This window comes from Dryobates pubescens, chromosome 2 (genome assembly GCF_014839835.1).
Source record: "Dryobates pubescens isolate bDryPub1 chromosome 2, bDryPub1.pri, whole genome shotgun sequence".
NCBI lineage: Eukaryota > Metazoa > Chordata > Aves > Piciformes > Picidae > Dryobates > Dryobates pubescens.
The window spans coordinates 8,499,530-8,517,817 of NC_071613.1; the positions used below are offsets into that span (position 1 = coordinate 8,499,530).

Here is an 18,288-nt window from a genome sequence, read left to right on the forward strand (position 1 = left end):
CATGACTCTTACTGTTGTTTCTCTCCTCTTCTTTATTCTCTTCTTGTCTGGAAATGCTTTCTTCATGGAACCATTTCACCAAATCCATAGGTAAAAGTAAAGGTATTACATGATTTTCTTCCTTTCTTTTTAATGCCATCAGTATACTTTAATGTCTGTATAAGCAATGCAAATCAATGTCAAATCTTTTTTGCACTGATAATGTGAGGTAGGTATACCTGAAAAGTAAATATGTCATGGATGTCAAGGTAAGGAGAAGCATCCTAAAGGTACAGGCTGACCTTTTTCCAAGGTTGTCTCCTGGTTTTGTGGGAGGTGTAAAGGTTTGGCAGTGATAAAAGGAGGCTACAGTTATAGAAGGCTTTCGGGATGAGAAAACAGCCACGTTTTGAGGTATGCATTTTTCTCTTCTTAGAGAACTGTAGTCTAAGCCACCAGGCATAGAAAAAAAGCACCATGTTGTTCAGCAGAGGCTCTCTGGAGACAATCTGTCCAGGGCCAGTCCACAGCTTGCTGTAAGTTTGAAATCTGAAGAGCACTGACTTCAGCAGCTCTGCTATCAGCTGCTCACATCTGACCCAAGACTTCCCTTGTTACATTAATCATGATTATATCTAAGACAAAGGAAGGAGGAAGAATGGATGCCAAAAAGTGGGGTTTATTTCAGCTTTTCTTTTTAACTCTTTTGTGTTTCTTTATGTAAAGATCCCAGCCATGTTTACTTTCTTCTTCCTGGAGGGAACATGTGCAGTAGGGTCAAGACTTTCCCTGTATCATAAACACCAGGTTTGGCTGTGAGGATGCTCGCTCACAGACATCATGCAAAGATATTTTTATGATGAGAAGCTGGTCATGAAAAGCCATTCCATCTCTGTCACATATGATGAGTAATACACTTCTGTTCATCTGAAGCATTTCTCTGGGTGGGCCTACTCTTGCTATAAATCAGAAAGCCAGTCTGCACGCTCCTAACCAGTTAAACGAGAAACAACATCCCAGGTTCCTTCATGTCTTGGCTGACGTAGTGTTTCCACACCTGGAATAGAAAGTTCACATGATGTAAAGACTGGAATTACAAATCTGTAGTGTCTCACAAGTCCTCTTCACATTGGACTTGCTGGAGAAACTGTGTACCTGGTTGGAAGTGGGATACCCTTTAAAGGGCTGTGTGTGCTCTGAAGCTGGGAATCATCTTGCACAGGGAAAGGTTTCAGCAAGCAGAATGAAAAGTGGTCCAGAGATTTCTTTATTTGATGGGATTGGTTGGTTTGTTGGATGGCTGCTCCTTGTGATTTTCCTAACAGTGCCCTGTGTGTATGGCTTCCTTATTACCTACTGTGACTGTCTTCACACTAGGTGTCTCAGGTGGACTGACCTTAAAATGGCATTTTGGAGTATCTGAACTTTGACATTCGAGACAATTTTTATTAATATTTAGGTGATTTCCTTTTTTCTCCCCCCCTCCGATGATTCTGTAGACAGAACATGAATAACTCTTAAGGGTTCTTTTGTATAAGAGGATGAGAACACAAATATTATCCATGTCCCCAAGCACCACATCTACATGGCTTTGAAACACCTCCAGGGATGGTGACTTCATCACCTCCCTGGGCAGCCTGTTCCAGTGCTTGAGCACTGTTTCAGTAAACAAATTTTACCCAATGTCCAGGATTTTTCCTCATGTCCAAATTAGTCTGCAACCACAAATCCTGCTGCCTGTCAAAGGAGTTTAGTGCTGCTGCTTTGGGGGTATGAGAAGGACAGAGGGGGGATAATGTACATGGGGGGAGAAAATGGTGGGGAAAAGAGAGATGGATAGATCCCCCATGGGCTACAGCACTACCATGGGCTGCTCTCACTGCCCAAATTCCCACTCCACTTTCATCTCAGGGGGAATTTCCCAGAGCTGCTGAGCTCCTCTCCACTCTGGGGAAAGTCCCACAAGTTCAAAGGAGCTGTAGGAAAACTCTGAGGGCAGGAAAATCCAGGGGATCTCCAGGTCTCTTCTGGCAAACTATTCTTGTTGCTTTGCTCGGTGGGACCTCAGGGGTGAGTACACCCATGGGTGACACCATGGCTTGTCCCACTGGCGAGTTTGGGGTGGAGAAGCACAGCTTCTAGTTAAGCCTGAGCTCTTTGCCCACAGCAAGCCAGAAACTGAGCAAGACATGGCTTAGTGGTGCACATGGTAGAGTAGAATTAATGGCTGGATGTGATATTCTTGAAGGTCTTTTCCAACCTGCATGGTTCTATGATTCTATGATAGGTGTTACAATCATTAGTTGGTTTGCAAAGCAGACTTTTTAGCAAAAGAAAACCATTGCAAGCATTATGCAATAGTTTGCCTTTTTGCATTTATTTTATTTTGAAAGGTTTACCAATGGTATTTAGCAAAAAACAAAGACCTTGGCTATCTTATCTCCAGTTAATGTTGAGTGATAATATCCTGTGGCATAATTTAAACCCCAGTTACCAGTCATCACAAGACTTGAATACATTTTTTTTCTCACAATGGAATTTTTTGGGGATTAGATTTAGATGGGGGCACAGGTTATTGTCTTCTGGCAAGCACAAGACTTCTTCTGCAAATAGAATGGTGTGTGCTTGTTCAAATGGGTGGAAAGGGTTTGTGCAACAAACTCCAGCTGCTTGTAACAGAAAACATCCTTCAGTGTTGAACTCTGTCCTCAACCACTACTCTAACCTCAACCACTACTCTAACCTCAACCACTGCTCTATCTTCAACCACTGCTCTATCCTCAACCACTGCTCTAACCTCAGCCAGTACTCTATCCTCAACCAACACTCTATCCTCAACCACTACTCTATCTTTGTATTGACTATCCTGACACTACCTCAATATCAGCTATTGAAACATGTGCCCCTGAAGCAGTTGTGCAAGCAGACATTTGTAACACATGACACAGTGGGAGAATGATGGTAAGGAATGACGGGACAAAAGAGGAGCTCAGCATTGAAATCATTTGCACCTATTCCAAGGTTCTGTTGTAAGTTCCAATCCTTCAGAGGTAGGTAAGGGCAGGAACAAAAAGGATGGCAAAATTCTGAGTGATTATCCTATGAATTAATCTTATTTTGAAAACATAAGCCACAAAAAAAAACCCAACTTCTAAGAAGCTTTACTGTGTTATGTGTAAGAATATAAATGGCTGAAGCATCACCATCTTCATTAAGTGTGTAGATATTCTTTGGGATGTTGGAAAAGAAAAAAACCCAACAAACAATATACCTTCAGAACTGTGTCCAGTTCTGGTGTCCCCACACACAAGGGACATGGAGCTGCCAGAGTGGGTCCAGATGAGGGCCACAAAGATGTTCAGAGGGTGAGAACACCTCCCCTATGGGGGCAGGCAGTTGAGGTTGTTTAGCCTGGGGAAGAGAGGGCTCTGGGGAGACCTTAGAGCAGCCTTCCAGTGCCTGAAGGGGGCTATGAGAAAGCTGAGAAGCGACTTTTGACAAGGGCTTGTAGTGACAGGATGAGAGGCAATGGATTGAAGCTTGAGGAGGGCAGACTTAGACTGGAGGTTAGGAAGAAATTCTTTCCAGTGAAGCTAGTGAGACACTGGAACAGGTTGTCCAGGGAGGTTGTGGATGTATCCTCCCTGGAGGTGTTGAAGGCCAGGTTGGATGAGGCCTTGAGCAGCCTGGGCTAGTGGGAGGTGTCCCTGCCCATGGCAGGAGGGGTTGGAGTTAGATGATCTTGAATGCCCCTTTCAACCCAAACCCTTCTATGAATCTCTGAATTGGGATGGAGGATCTGGTGTTGACAGAGGAAGGAGCGAGCCTTTCCACACAGACAAGCAGGACAAAATCCAGCACAGTCTCACCTGCTAGTTGTCATTTCATTGTAAATGTCAATTGATGTATTCTGGATAACGTCCCCACAACGTTTTTCTTGAAGCCTTATGAATATTAATAAAGCTGTCTCTGTCAATTAGAGAAGGGCAGAAGCAAAGCTCAGGAGATGTCGCAGTGCTGAGGCTTGTCAGTACTTCAGGTCATAGAACTTGATCTATGTACAAAACCAGCTGACATAAAGAAGGGTATAGCATAAAGCTAAGAGTCTGTACACAAGATTGTTTGGTTGTGGTTGTATTATTATTATTATTATTATTATTATTATTATTATTATTATTATTATTATTATTATTATTATTATTATTATTATATAGCTCTTTAGAGCCATACAAAACTTAGTCCCTGATCCATTACTCCTTGTAGACACTAAATCTAATTCTAGGAGGAGCCACAAGCCTTCAGCTATACTGGCATTCATTTATTGCCTGATAAGCATGATAAATGATGATAAATAGTTCAAAATTAATTCTTCTCCCTCTGGAAATCACCTACCTGTATCCAGCTTCAGCAGTAGAGTTGTCGCAGCTGTGCTGCTGAACAGATACAGGCAAGGTAAGGTTTGGAAATGGGCTTCACTTTTCCATTAGGCTACTTGAGTATGCTGCTCAGGGCAGCTGTTTGAATTCCAAGCAAGCCTTAAAGTCTCCTGCTTGTAACAGACATGGAAAAGGAGCTGTTTGCACCAATTTGTGCCCAAGCACATTTGTCCCAAGCTGTTGCAGATGATCTAATAAAACTACCATTCCCACCTACTTTGTCACAAGTACCTCCCAGACTTCCCATGTGGAGTTACTTTGTGATGAGCAGCAATGCAGGATCACAGGGTCACAGGATGTTAGGGCTTGGAAGGGACCTCTGGAGATCTTCGAGTTCAACCCCCTTTGCCACAGCAGGACCATAGAATCCTAGAATTGTCAGGGTTGGAAGGGACCTCAAGGATCATCCAGTTCCAACCCCCCTGCCATGGGCAGGGACACCTCACACTACAGCAGCTTGCTGACAGCCACATCCAGCCTGGCCTTAAAAACATCCAGGGAATGAGCTTCCCCCATCTCCCTGGGCAACCTGTGCCAGTGTCTCACCACCCTCATGGGGAAGAACTTCTTCCTACCATCCAGTCTAAATCTGATCTTCTCTCATTTCAAACCATTGCCCGACTCCTGTCACTTCAGGCCTTTGGAAACAGTCCCTCTGCAGCCTTCTTGGAGCTCCCTTTGGGTACTGGAAGGTTGCTATTAGGCATCCCTAGCCCCTTTCCATGACCAAAAGAAGACATTTACCATATTCTGAATTATTCTGAGCACACACAAATTATCAGGAATCATTTATACAGATGTTAATATGTCACAGGTCTCCTGTGGATTCAAAGGATAGAAAACAAATGTGGAGCTACAAGGTGGGTTTTAAGTTATATTGTGTCCAGAGAAGAGCCATGAGGATGAGCAGAGGGCTGGAGCACCTCTCCTGTGAGGACAGACTGAGAGAGTTGGGATTATTCAGTCTGGAGAAGAAAAGGCTCTGAGAAGACCATCTTGTGGCCTTCCAGTATCTGAAGGGGGCTACAAGAAAGCTGAGGAAGGACTTTATAGGGTGTCAGGAAGTGATAGGACTTGGGGGATGGAGCAAAACTAGAAATTGGCAGATTCAGATTGGATGTTAGGAAGAAGTTCTTCCCCATGAGGGTGGTGAGACACTGGCACAGCTTGCCCAGGGAGGTGGTGGAAGCCACTTAAGGCCCCTTCCAACCCTAACAATTCTATGATTTTAATTCTGTAATGAAATGTTAAGTTTCCCAAAGTGTTGTTTTCTGCTGGGTCCAGAAAGCATTGCAGTATTGGACAGTAAATACTGAAGATTTTGCTTTCTTAAGACTAGGCTCCACTTCTGAGCACAAATATCTCCAGAAGATGGGTATGCTGACAGAGAGCCTTTCAAAATAATGTGATATGTCTTTCAAGCTGAAGGATCCATCTTTCAGGCCAAAAAGTAGGTGGGGATTTGTTGAGGATGGGCTATTGTAAAGCTGTTACTCTGAAGAGGTGGGGGGAAAGGATATAAATAGAATTTTGAGCAGGTAAGCAGTGAAGAAAGAGGAAAAGCAGGAATTTCTTCCTTAACACAAACATTTTATTTCATACATATGAAAATACTCCTAGCAAACGAGAATTAGAAGCTGCAGGAGTCTTTATTTTTGTCACACAGTGACAATCCCTAAGTGTCATAGAAATTTCCTAGACATCCCCAAAGCAAGAGACAGTTCAGAGGAGTGGATATTCCATAAAACATCCTGGAATGTTCTACATTCCACCTTCTCTTCATACCTGAACTTGATATTACTGAGCTAAATACATCATAGACTCATAGAATGGTTTGGGTTGGAAGGGATCTCCAAAGGTCCAATCCCCCTGCAGTCAGCAGGGACATCCTCCTCTAGCTCAGGCTGCTCAGATTCCTGTCGAGCTTCAGCTTGAATATCTCCACAGAAGGCACCCCATCCACCTCCCTGGGCAACCTGTTCTAGTGTCTCACCATCCTCATGGGGAAGAACTTCTTCCTAACATCCAGTCTAAATCTGCTCTTCTCTCATTTCAAACCACTGCCCCTCTCCTGTCACTTCAGGCCTTTGGAAACAGTCCCTCTGCAGCCCTCTTGTAACTCGCTGTCGGTACCGGAAAGTTGCTATTAGGCATCCCTGGAGTCTTCTCTTCTCCAGGCTGAACAGCCCCAGCTCCCTCATCCTGTCCTTGTGGCAGAGGTGCTCCAGCCCCCTGATCATCTTGGTGATCCTCCTCTAGACCCACTCCATCAGGTCCATGTCCTTCCAGATGTGGTCTTACCAGAGCAGAGCAGAAAGGCAGCCTTAGAGTGGCACTAAAGATTAGAGCTTCACTCTTAAGATCTTCCTAGCATAAAATTCTGTCACTGAAATCTATGAAAAGCAGCTAAACCAATCAGCCCAGCAGACTCTCATTTCTTTTATTTCAGTGAAAATCAGAAGTAATTGGAGATTATTTCTCCATCTCATCTAGAGCAGAAACCTCAGCTGATGTGAACATTAATCCATTCAGAATCACATTTATTGGAGCTTCACCAGTTAAGAGGAAAGAAAGCAGAGCCCTAAGGAGAGGAGTATTTTGAAACAAGTCTAACATTTGTCTCCATCCATGCTTACTCAGCTTCGCCCATGATGATCTTTAATGTCCCTTCCAATCCAAACCATTCTATGATTCTATGAATTCAGGAGTAAACTTCACCAGAATTTTGAAAGAATTTAAGTGTAATGGAAGTGAGAAACCACCCTGAAGTTGTAGTGATATGGCTGAAAATACAGGCTGTGCTCGCTAAATTATCATCATAACCATCTTTTCCCACCAAGAAATGATTAAGATATTTAAGTAGTCTGGTCAGAATCCATTGTTCTTGTAGAAGTCCAGTTCTAGGCCCCTCCAGCATAACAGAGGCATGGAACTGCTGGAGAGGGTCCAGAGGAGGCCACAAAGATGATCAGAGGGCTGGAGAACCTCCCCTGTGGGCTCAGGCTGAGAGGGTGGATACTGTTCAGTCTGGAGAAAAGAGGGCTCTGGGGAGACCTTAGGGCAGCCTTCCAGTACCTGAAGGGGGTTATGAGAAAGCTCAGAAGGGACTTTTTACAAGGGCTTGTAGTGACAGGATGAGAAGCAATGGATTGAAGCTTGAGGAGGGCAGATGTAGACTGGAGGTTAGGAAGAAATTCTTTGCAGTGAGGGTGGGGAGACACTGGCACAGGTTGCCCAGGGAGGCTGTGGATTTCCCCTGGAGGTGTTCAAGGCCAGCTTGGATGAGGGTTTGAGCAACCTGTGCTAGCAGGAGGTGCCTCTGCCTGTGGCATGGGCATTGGAACTAGATGATCTTTAAGATCCCTTCCAACCCAACCCATTCTGTGAATCTGTGGAAAATAAAAATCATGCATAATCATGCATACAGAAATTGTAACCTACTCTTTAACTCTGCAGTAATTTGCTGTGGTTGTAATGATATGCCAAGGTACTTATCAACAACAAAAAATTTGAAGGATCCAGTCTCCTTTTAAACCTTTTAATTATAAACCAGCATCATTTGCACTGATACTGGAGTAATGTGTCTCTTTCCTGATACTCAAAGCCTTCTATAATCCTGCCACTCTTAATTGCTTGAAGGTAGCTTTCTATCTTCACTTCAGGGACCACGCAGAGCAATTAAGTAGCAGCGGAACAGAGAAACTGTGCAATGAGCTGGGAAATTCAGGAGCACAAAGGAGAAAACTTTCTTAGGAAGTGAGAACAGCCCATGGACATTGCTGTGCAATTCCACTCTCTCCATTCTTTTAGCAGTTTTCATGCATATTGCCCTGTTAGCCAAATATCTTCTTTCCAGACTTGGGAGGAAAGAACACTGTTTGAATCTCTTTATTGCACTCATTTACACTGCTGAAAGAAGTCCTTTCCCCCCTCCCCCCTCCTTGCATCAGCTATATTTGGAGGGTTTTTTTTGTTGGCACCTACTTAATCCTAATTTTTTGATCATCACACCATGTAATTTAGAGGCTGGTTTTGTAACTCGCTGATGTGGTGTAGAGCTTCTGGTACATCTTGTTTCCTGCTTCAAGTAGCCATTTGTTCCTTGAAGAAGGGAAATATCTGGGCTGATTCATTGGCACCTTTTCTAAAGCTTTATAGAACCAACCTCAGCTGTGAGAGGCTACCAGAGAACCTGGCACTGTTGTCATCATAGCATTGACCTGAGCAGTGTCTTTATACTAGGGGTGAGAGGAAATGAAAGGAGCTGGGTGTAATCCCTTTTGTGTATTCAGACAGAGAGGACACAAATATAGAATGGTCTGGATTGGAAGGGACCTCCAAAGGTCACCTAGTCCAACCCCCTCTGCAGTCAGCAGGGGCATTCTCAACTAGATCAGGCTGCCCCACTTTGAATATCTCCAGGGGTGGGACCCCAACTACACCCCTGGGCAACCTGTTCCAGTATTCCACCACCCTCATAGTAAACAACCTGTTCCGACCTACCTGGGAAGCAAAACTGAGGAGTGAGTATAAGTCTGTGACTTTTTTCACTAGATTCACCCTTGGTGAGTTGTTCCATCCTGCATTTCATACCAGGAACCATTTTCATCCCATTTTCAGGAGTATCTACCCTAAGAAAAGGAAGCTAAGTAGCTTCCTGTAACCATTAATATTCTGCTGCTGAAGCATAACTGTGAGCTGAAAACTCTAAGAGATTGATTCCTGATGCCAGCTAGTTTGGTAATTGTATGACCCCACTCTCACCCAACAGTAACACAGCTCTAGGAGTGAAAATGAGGAAGAATTTACCTGATTTCTTAGTTCATTGGATGTGAATACCTTTATTAAGAAGAATTTGGGTTCTAGCAAAAAGGTACCAGATAAGTGCTTCCCATCTCGGAGCAACAGCATTTTGCGGCTAGTTACTCAGAGCTGAGAGCTCTGATTAACAACTTGGTGTTACAAGGGACTGTGCCTGCTGCTTGCATGAGTCCCTAAGTGACCTTCAGAAAAATCACCAACCTCAGTTACAGGCAAATCTTTTTTGAAAGCTGTGTTTGCATGCATGTGAGATACTTAATGTTGTGATGTTATTACTGAAACCAGGCATTCTCCCTCTCTGCTCTGCTCTGCTGAGACCTAACTCGCAGAGCTGTGTCCAGTTCTGGGGCCCCCAACACAAGAGAGACATGGACGTGGTTGAGTGGGTCCAGAGGAGACCACCAAGATGATCAGAGGGGTGGAGAAGCTCTGCTATGAAGATAGGCTGAAAGAATTGGGGCTGTTTAGCCAGGAGAGAAGGTGGTTGCAGGGGGACCTTAGACCTGCTTTTCAGTGTCTGAAGGGGACCTACAGGAAGGATGGGGAGGGACTGTTTAGAAGGGCTTGGAGTGATAGGATGAGGGGCAATGGTTTGAAACTGGAGCAGGGGTGATTTAGGTTGGACATTAGGAGGAAGTTCTGCACAATGAGAGTGGTGAAATACTGGAACAGGCTGCCCAGGGATGTGGTTGAGGCCCCATCCCTGGAGACATTCAAGGTCGGCCTTGCTGTGTCCCTGAGCAGCCTGCTCTAGTTGGAGGTATCTCTGCTGAGTGCAGAGGGTTTGGAGAAGATGAGCTTTGTGGGTCTCTTCCAACCCAATGCAATCTGTGAAGCTGTGTGAATCAGGGTTAGATCTCAGTGCCTCCTTGCCACCATTGCTTCCACTTTGCATGGATGTCATTTAAATGGAAATTCGATGTCATTTATATTGACTGCAACTACAGATTCATTGCTGTGTGGTCTTCATGCATGCAAGAGTTATTTGGGTGCAATTATGTGGAATTTAATCTTCCTAAACCTGAACACCCTGAGATGATTGTGGTGTTGGTACTGAACTGGTGCTCTCATTTCACCTGCATACTTATGCAAGGTTTATATATAAATGTAGCAGGTGTACCTCAAAGTGCTTGCATCATGATGAATCTTCAAACACATGTAAATACAGCTGTGTCCCTGGCAGGCATGAACTGATTATTTTTGCTGCCCTTAGCAGAATTTTCAGCCCCATAGCTCTCTGCAATAAATTATTCAAATAAGGTTACTGTCCAGGACTGTAACTATGCTACAAGGTTGGGAAGAAAATTTAGATTTCAGAGAAGAGAAGAATGATATAAAAGTATCTAAACTGGAACAGTAAAGATGAATTTGGCTATTGGTTATTTTATATGATTCTTGTCCAATGTATTTACCTGTATAGAAGGGATAAGTTCATACATACCCATACAGCCTGCATCTGGGTCAGGCCAACCCCAGGCACAGGTCCAGGCTGGCTGCAGAATGGGTTGAGAGCAGCCCTGAAGAAAAAAACTTGAGGATGTTGATTGCTGAGAAGCTCCCCAGGAGCCAGCAGAGTCCTCATGCAGCCCAGCAGGCTGGGCTGAGCGTGGACAGCAGGGCAAGAGAGGGGATTCTGCCCCTTGACCCTGCTCTGTTGAGACCCAATCTCCAATCCTGCCTCCAGATCTGGTGTCCCCAGCATAACAAGGACACAGAGCTGGTGAAGTGAGTCCAGAGGAGGCCACAAGGATGATCCAAAGGCTGGAGCACCTCTGCTGTGAGGATAGGCTGAGGGAGCTGGGGGTGTTCAGCTTGGAGAGGGGAAGAATGTGGAGGTACTTTAGAGCTGCCTTCCAATACCTGAAGGGATCCTACAGGAAGGCTGTAGAGGGACTTCTAATGAGGGTTAGTAGAGACAGGACAAGGGGGAATGGTTTGAAGCTGAGGGAGAGCAAGGTTAGACTGGAGCTTAGGAAGCTGTTCTTCAGTGTGAGGGTGGAGGGACTCTGGAATAGATTGCCCAGAGAGGTTGTGGATACCAAATGGCAGTTTGTTGCCTCAATAGTTTAAGAGACCATCATAGAAGCTAGTCCTGATTTAATCCTCTATTGTGCACAAACACAAGCTTAAGTGCAATCAAACCACCAGTGTAAGTCAGTGCAATCAAGTTTTAGTTAGCATCATAGAATTGTTAAGGTTGGAGAAGACCCCCAAGATTATCAGGTCCAACCATAATCCAACTACCATGACCACTAATCCATATCCCCAAGTGCCACATCCACACAATTCCTGGACACCTCCAGGGATGGTGACTCCATCACCACCTGGGCAGCCTGTTCCAATGCTTGACCACTCTCTCAGGAATGAAATTTTTCCTAATCTCCAATCTAAATCTCCCCTGGCACAACTTACACCTTTTTTTCTGTTGCTGGTTACTTGGGAGAAGAGACCAGCACCAGCCTCACTCCAACCTCCTTTCAGGTAGTTGTAGAGAACAGTAAGATCTCCTCTCAGCATCCTCTTCTCCAGGCTAAACCACCCCAGTTCTTCAGTACTTCATGAGTTTACCCCTCAGAAATGCCTCTCTCTCAAGCAACAAAACTGACTGCACTGCCTGCATCCATGCATCACTATTGCATGGCACTTACCCTCTCTTGCTGGAAAATCCATGGATTGGATGTTTTTCCCTTGTTCTAAGCCAGCTGAGGTATGCCTTGTGTTCTCTCTGAAATGAGCAGTGTCCTTAAAGGAACAGGCTTTGGAAAGCTCTGCCTTCCACAAAAGTGTAATTAATATTTCCCTTTTCAGAACACCTACAAGATGTGTGTTTCATCAGCCCTATAGCATTTAATATGTACATAGGACTCTGAGAAATGTACACAAATCTAGGTCATGCTAATTGCCCACCTTGGGAGGCAAGGATGTGCCTGTACTCCTCTACCTCGTTGGCATGCTCTTGAGACCCAAGTCAGAAGAGCAGGCTTCAGAAAGTCTAAAAATATATTTCCTAGCTTCTTAGCCATTAAACTGCTTAAAGAGGAGGTCTCTCTTGTAGTGGCTGACAGCCTATAATTTGTATTATGCAGGAAATGAGACTAAATAATCAAAACCAACCCCTCTGGTCTTGAATCAGAATCACAGAATCACAGAATGTTAGGGGTTACAAGAGACCATAAAGATCATCAAATCCAACCCCATTGCCAGAGCAGGATCACCTAGGGCAGGTCACACAGGAATGCTTCCAGATGGGTCTTGAAAGTCTCCAGAGAAGGAGAATCCACAACCTCTCTGGCAGCCTGTTCCAGTGCCTGTGTATCACATACACCGTAGTAACATGTAAGGAAATGAGCAGACTGTAGAAACAGCTGCTTCAGTTTGATTTTGCTAGGAATAATTCCATCATAATTCCATTATAACAGTGAGTCCCCCCAAAAAGCCAAGTCACTCCAGGGCCCTGTGTCTAACTAGAAATGCCAATCAAAGCATTCCCTTAGGTCAGAATCTAACATCATGGATAAGTCTCAAATGCTGTGGAATGTGTATCAAAAGGAGATTTATCTTTCTCCAAATTCAACATTTTGATGCATAGATTCATAGAGTGGTTTGGATTGGAAGGGACCTTAAAGATCATCCAATTCCAACCTCCCTGCAATGAACAGGGACACCTTCCGCTAACCCAAGTTGCTCAAGACCTCATCCAACCTGGCTTTGAACACCTCCAGGAGGGGGCATCCACAACCTCCCTGGGCAACCTATTCCAGTGTCTCACCACCCTCATGGAAAGAATTTCTTCCTCATCTCCAGTCTAAATCTGCCCTCCTGAATCTTCAATCCATTCCCTCTCATCCTGCCTCTGAAAGCTCTTGTAAAAAGTCCCTTCTGAGCTTTGTTGTAGGCCCCCTTCAGGTAATGGAAGGCTGCTCTAAGGTCTCCCTGGAGCCTTCTCTTCTCCAGGCTGAACATCCCCAACTCTCCCATGCTGTCCCCATAAGGGAGGTTCTCCAGCCCTCTGATCATCTTTGAGGCCTCCTCTGGACCAGCTCCAGCAGGTTCATGTTCTTCTTGTGATGGAGACACCAGAACTGGATGCAGTGCTGTAGGTGGGGTCTCAGCAGAGCAGGGGGGCAGAAGCCCTTCCCTGTGCTGCTGCTCTCCCTGCTTTAGATGCAGCCCAGCACACAGCTGCTTTCTGGGCTGCCAGCAACTGTTGCTGGCTCCTGGGGAGTTTGTCACCAACTGAAACCCTCAAGCCCTTCTCATCCAGACTGCTCTTGAGCCACTCCTTACCCAGCCTGGATTTGTGCTTAGGGTTGCCCCAACCCAGGTGTAGGACCTTGCACTTGACCTTGTTGAAGTTCATGAGGTTATCTTGGGTGATCATTTGGCCTGACACAGTTGTTTATTTTGAACACTTGAAGGTCAGTTGTGCAGTCAAGCAAACTGATTGTCAGGAATGTTATGGCATTCAGTATTTTTTCATTTGAAAGCTCCCCTCATCATTCCATTTGCAACAGGATATGAGGATCTTCCACTGCCACAGGAAGAAACGAGGTCGTCATCTTCTACAGAGATTGCTACAGCAGCCAAATCCGGGCAAAAAACATTCCTGGTGAATGATTTGTGCAGCAAAACTGGAGCTCTTCATTTTTGCTCTCTGATACAGGGAATAATTAAAGAAAGAAAGAAAGAAAAGGCATGTATGAAACTGACAAATTCAGTAAGAAACAGGAATCGTGGTCTCATCTGGAAAACTGTATAAACCAGAAGCTGAGGCAGTCCCAGGAGAGAGCTCTGAATTAGGCAGAAGACAGATTCAAACTCTTAGGACATGGAGTTTTAATTTAAAGTCTGAAGCCAGCATTCCAATATTTCATTTCTCTTTGAACCTCACCAGTCAAATATATATTCACTGAGAGTTAAGTAGCCTTCTTCAGCTGCAGTATGCTCACGCAGAAGGAAAGAATGGAATCATAGCCCACTTCAATAAAGGACTTGTTATTCCACATCAGAAGTATCTTTATTCATGAAGACTTCAAATAGATTCTTAATTTTCAGTTTCACTGTAGCCAGGAAAAGATTCTGTTATTTGCTGAAACTCAAGCAGACAAATGAGAGTTTAGAGTTTCTCCCTGAACATATGAAGAAGTGGGGGGAAGTTGTTTAGTTCACTGACTGAGAATATTTCTAGTTGAAAAGAATTCCAAACTTTTCCCCAGTGATTCACAGATTGCATTGGGTTGGAAGGGACCCACAAAGCTCATCTTGTCCAACCCCCATGCACTCAGCAGGGACACCTCCAATTAGAGCAGGCTGCTCAGTCCCACATCAAGTCTGGTCTTGAGGGCTTCCAGGGATGGGGCCTCAACCACACCCCTGGTCAACCTGTTCTAGTATTTCCCCACTCTCATTGTGCAGAACTTCCTCCTGATGTCCAGCCTAAATCTCCCCTGTTCCACTTTCAAACCATTGCCTCTTCTCCTATCCCCACAGGCTCTTCTAAACAGTCCCTCCCCAGCCTTGCTGTAGGTCCCCTTCAGGTATTGAACAGCAGCTCTAAGGTCTCTCTGAAGCCTTCTCTTCTGCAGGCTGAACAGCCCAAATCCTTTGATCCTGTCTTCATAGGAGAGGTTCCTCAGCTCTCCTGATACATATTGACTATCAGAGAGAAGGAGGAAAGTCAGTTGTTGAGGTCTGTCTTCTACACATCATGACTGATGTTCAATTTCACACCTTGTAGACAAACAGGAATTGGGTTATGAGCATCCTGTTATCGATTGATAATTCATTAATACAATGTATGAAATCTCTGTCCAAGCAGCTGAATGTGTGAGATTGGTGGAAATACAACAGCATAGTCACTTGGGTGGAGGAAAAAAGGGCTGCAATTTTGCTCAGTATTTTACCTACTAATTATTTTTGTTATCTCTGGTATGGAGGCACCTCTGTGTGTGACAAACAGGAGGTGTCTCTGGAATAGGCTGCCCAGGGACGCTGTGGATGCCTCCTTCCAGAGGGTGTTCAAGGCCAGGGTGGGTGAGACCTTGAGCAACAAAGTCGAGAGGTGTCCCTGCCCATGGTAGGGAGGTTGGAGTAGATGATCTCTGAGGTCACTTACAACCTGAGCCATTCTAGGATTCTATGATTTTCCAGTCTGCTTCTGCATCCTTAACAAAGCCTGGAACTTACATGGCCATCACACACTTGCTCTAGGGGAAAAAGCCATAAGGGGGTGGGAAAGTGGATGTTCAGCCTGCTGACATAAGCAAAAGCTGAATGCCTGGGTGGCCAAGAAGGCCAACAGTATCCTGACCTGCATCAGAAACAGAGTGGCCAGCAGGACCAGGCAAGTGATTGTGCCCCTGTACTTGGCACTGGGGAAGACAGAAGTGCATCGAGCTGGAGTGTGTCCAGGGTGGGGAACGAAGCTGGTGAAGGCTCTCAAGAATAATTTTTAGGAGCAGCTGATGGAATTGGAGTTGTTTAGTCTGGAGAGGAGGAGGTTGAGGGGAGACCTTCTCACTCTGTACAGATCCCTGAAAGGAGGTTGTAGAGAAGTGGGCATTGGTCTCCTCTCACAGGTCACAGCTGACAGCACGAGAGGAAGCAGCAGCAAGTTACACCTGGGAAGGTTAAGTTGGGCATTATGAAAAAATTCTCTGCTGTGAAAGGCTTCTCAGAGACTGGATCATGCTGGCCAGGGAAGTGGTTCAATTACCATCCCTGGAGGGGTTTAAAAGGCATCTAGATAGGGTGCTCAAGGATATGGTGTATTGGTTGCCCTGGTAGAGTTAGACAGTGGTTGGACTTGATGATCTTGAAGGTCTTTTCCATCCATTCTGTGCTTCTGTTTTTCCCTCGCTTTGGAGTATGTTCCAACTGGACCAGCGCCACCCAGAGAAATGAGATTCAAATCCATGCCCCTAGTTCCTCCTGCACTGCTGTGCGGTGAAGCGTGGGGGCTTCAGAAGCTCTGCGAGCAGCTTCCTGCTTGGGCTCAGTGTCATCCCTCAGAACTGTCAGAGCCTGATATTTTCAGATAATTAATTTGGTAGAAGTGCTTGAGCATAGGGCATATTGAAATGTCAGTAGCAGGATGCTGTCAGATTTTTGAAGGCTGATCCAGAGTAATTGACAGAAAAACCCAAACACACAAACAGAAAAAAAAACCCACAACAACTCCAAGCCCTCCAGCAAGTATAATTAGATCTTTTTGTTTGATTTACATTGGGTTTTCATAGTCACCTTCACATAAATGAGTAGATAGGAGGAAAAAACCTCACACAATCCGGTTCCCTCTATTTTTGGAGTATATTCCACATTAATATTTATTTTATCTGGTGTTACCTCTGTTTTCTAAGTGTCTTTGTTTAGCAGGAGAGCTGATGAAGCCCTGATGTCATCATGGTTGAAACATATAGAATCATAGAATGGTCTGGCTTGGAAGGGACCTCCCAAGGTCATTCAGTCCAAGCCCCTCTGCAGCCATCAGGGACATCCTCCACTAGGTCAGGCTGACGAGAGCCTTGTCAAGCCTCACCTTGAATATCTCCAGGGATGAGGCCCCAACCATCTCTCTGGGCAACCTGTTCCAGCCTTCCACCACCCTCATTGTACAGAACCTGTTCCTAAGACCCAGTCTAAATCTGCTCTTCTCTAGTTTGAAGCCATTGCTCTTTCCACTAGCCCAGGATGCTCAAGGCCTCATCCCACCTGGCCCTGAACACCTCCAGGCAGGGGGCATGCATAAACTCCCTGGGTGAATCACAGAATTGTTTGTAACCCAATGCCTGAGTCCAACCATTCTCTAAGTCTACATTTGGGCAGAGAATGTTTGTCTCTTGGGCAGAGACGCTTCTCAGGAGTAACAGCAAGGAAGAAAGGGAGATAACTCTGAATGTTGTAGCTGGGTAAATGTCAGTGTGTTTTGCTACCTGAACTAATTTTTTTCCTCTTTTTTTATTTTTCACTCCTGGATTTCAGTTTTCTTTGTAAGCTGCACAAGTTGTTTTGGGGCTGCTTTTCTTTCTGCCTCCTTTTGTGTCTGTGTTTGGTTTTTCTTTCTTTCATTTCTTGGTTTTTTTTTCCAACTGAAATGAGTAATGATCAGGGTTTGAGTGGTGCAAGAACAAAGCTGGTGCCTGCCTGGAGACAGATGAAATATTAATTGGATTCTAAGTACACTTAATTATCGTGCACTGAAGGTGTTCAGTTCTCCTGTGATCGTGGCGGTAGTGTGAATGCGGCCCGAGAGAAAGGGCTTTCGCTTGTGCTAAGTAGAAACCTCAGAGAATATGAAAAGGACGAGGAGAACTGAGTGGAACTTCACTAAAACTTTGTGTGCCTCCTGTTTCCTGCAGGAGAGTGTTTTCCCTTTGAGTGGGAAAGTTTCTCTTGCCTTGCTGAGGCACTCTGCTAATTAAACATCTGTAGCACCGCTGAGCCGGCTGCAGTGTGGGAGGACAGCGCCGTTTGGCACCAGGTAGTCGGAGCAGCCCGCCCTGGGTTACTGCATTCAAAACTTTCCCCTGAAAAGAGAAGGCATTAAGTGGAAGGCAACACGGGCAGACTTCAGTAGCCTGACATTTAAATCTTGTTTCTAGACAGATTTGAAAACCTACCTGTGTCTGTGAAGTCTCAATGAAGCCCGGAAGGCTCTGAAGAGCTGTAGAAATAGAGGCATAAAAGGGTTTTATTATTCCATTCTTTTCTCCTACTGTCTGCGTCTCCCTGCTGCTAGCAGAAAGGGAAGGGAACTGCTCCAAAAGCTTTAAAACACCAGAGCTATTTTCTACAAAGTATTTTCTCCTAGGACTGTCTGTTCTAATATGCAGGAGGTGCAAAAAAATAATCTTTAATAAAACCAACCACCCATCTACTTTTGTATTTATACTGCAAGGGTCAGGAAGGGGACGAGAAGTTTGGAAAAATAGGAACTGGGGGGAAAAAAACTGCTGGGGTGGGAGTGGACTACAGATTAGAAATGGAAATCCCAGATCTGGCAATCATTTTGCCATACAATGACTTTGCTTGGCTTGAGTTCTTTCTGTTGGGA

The 18,288-nt window shown here is 44.9% G+C and overlaps 1 protein-coding gene across 26 annotated transcripts in view; it reads left to right on the forward strand.

Annotated features, from left to right (window-relative positions):
* Window positions 1-18,288, forward strand: part of NRXN1 (neurexin 1) — an 806,593-nt gene that overhangs the window by 101,861 nt on the left and 686,444 nt on the right. For 16 of the 26 annotated variants that reach the window (XM_054169692.1, XM_054169696.1, XM_054169804.1 and 13 more), the window contains one exon: window positions 91-102. The exons of the other annotated variants lie outside the window; for them this stretch is intronic. In XM_054169692.1, coding sequence (XP_054025667.1) covers window positions 91-102 — 12 coding nt within the window. The remainder of the gene's footprint in view (window positions 1-90; window positions 103-18,288) is intronic. 26 annotated transcript variants of the gene reach the window in all.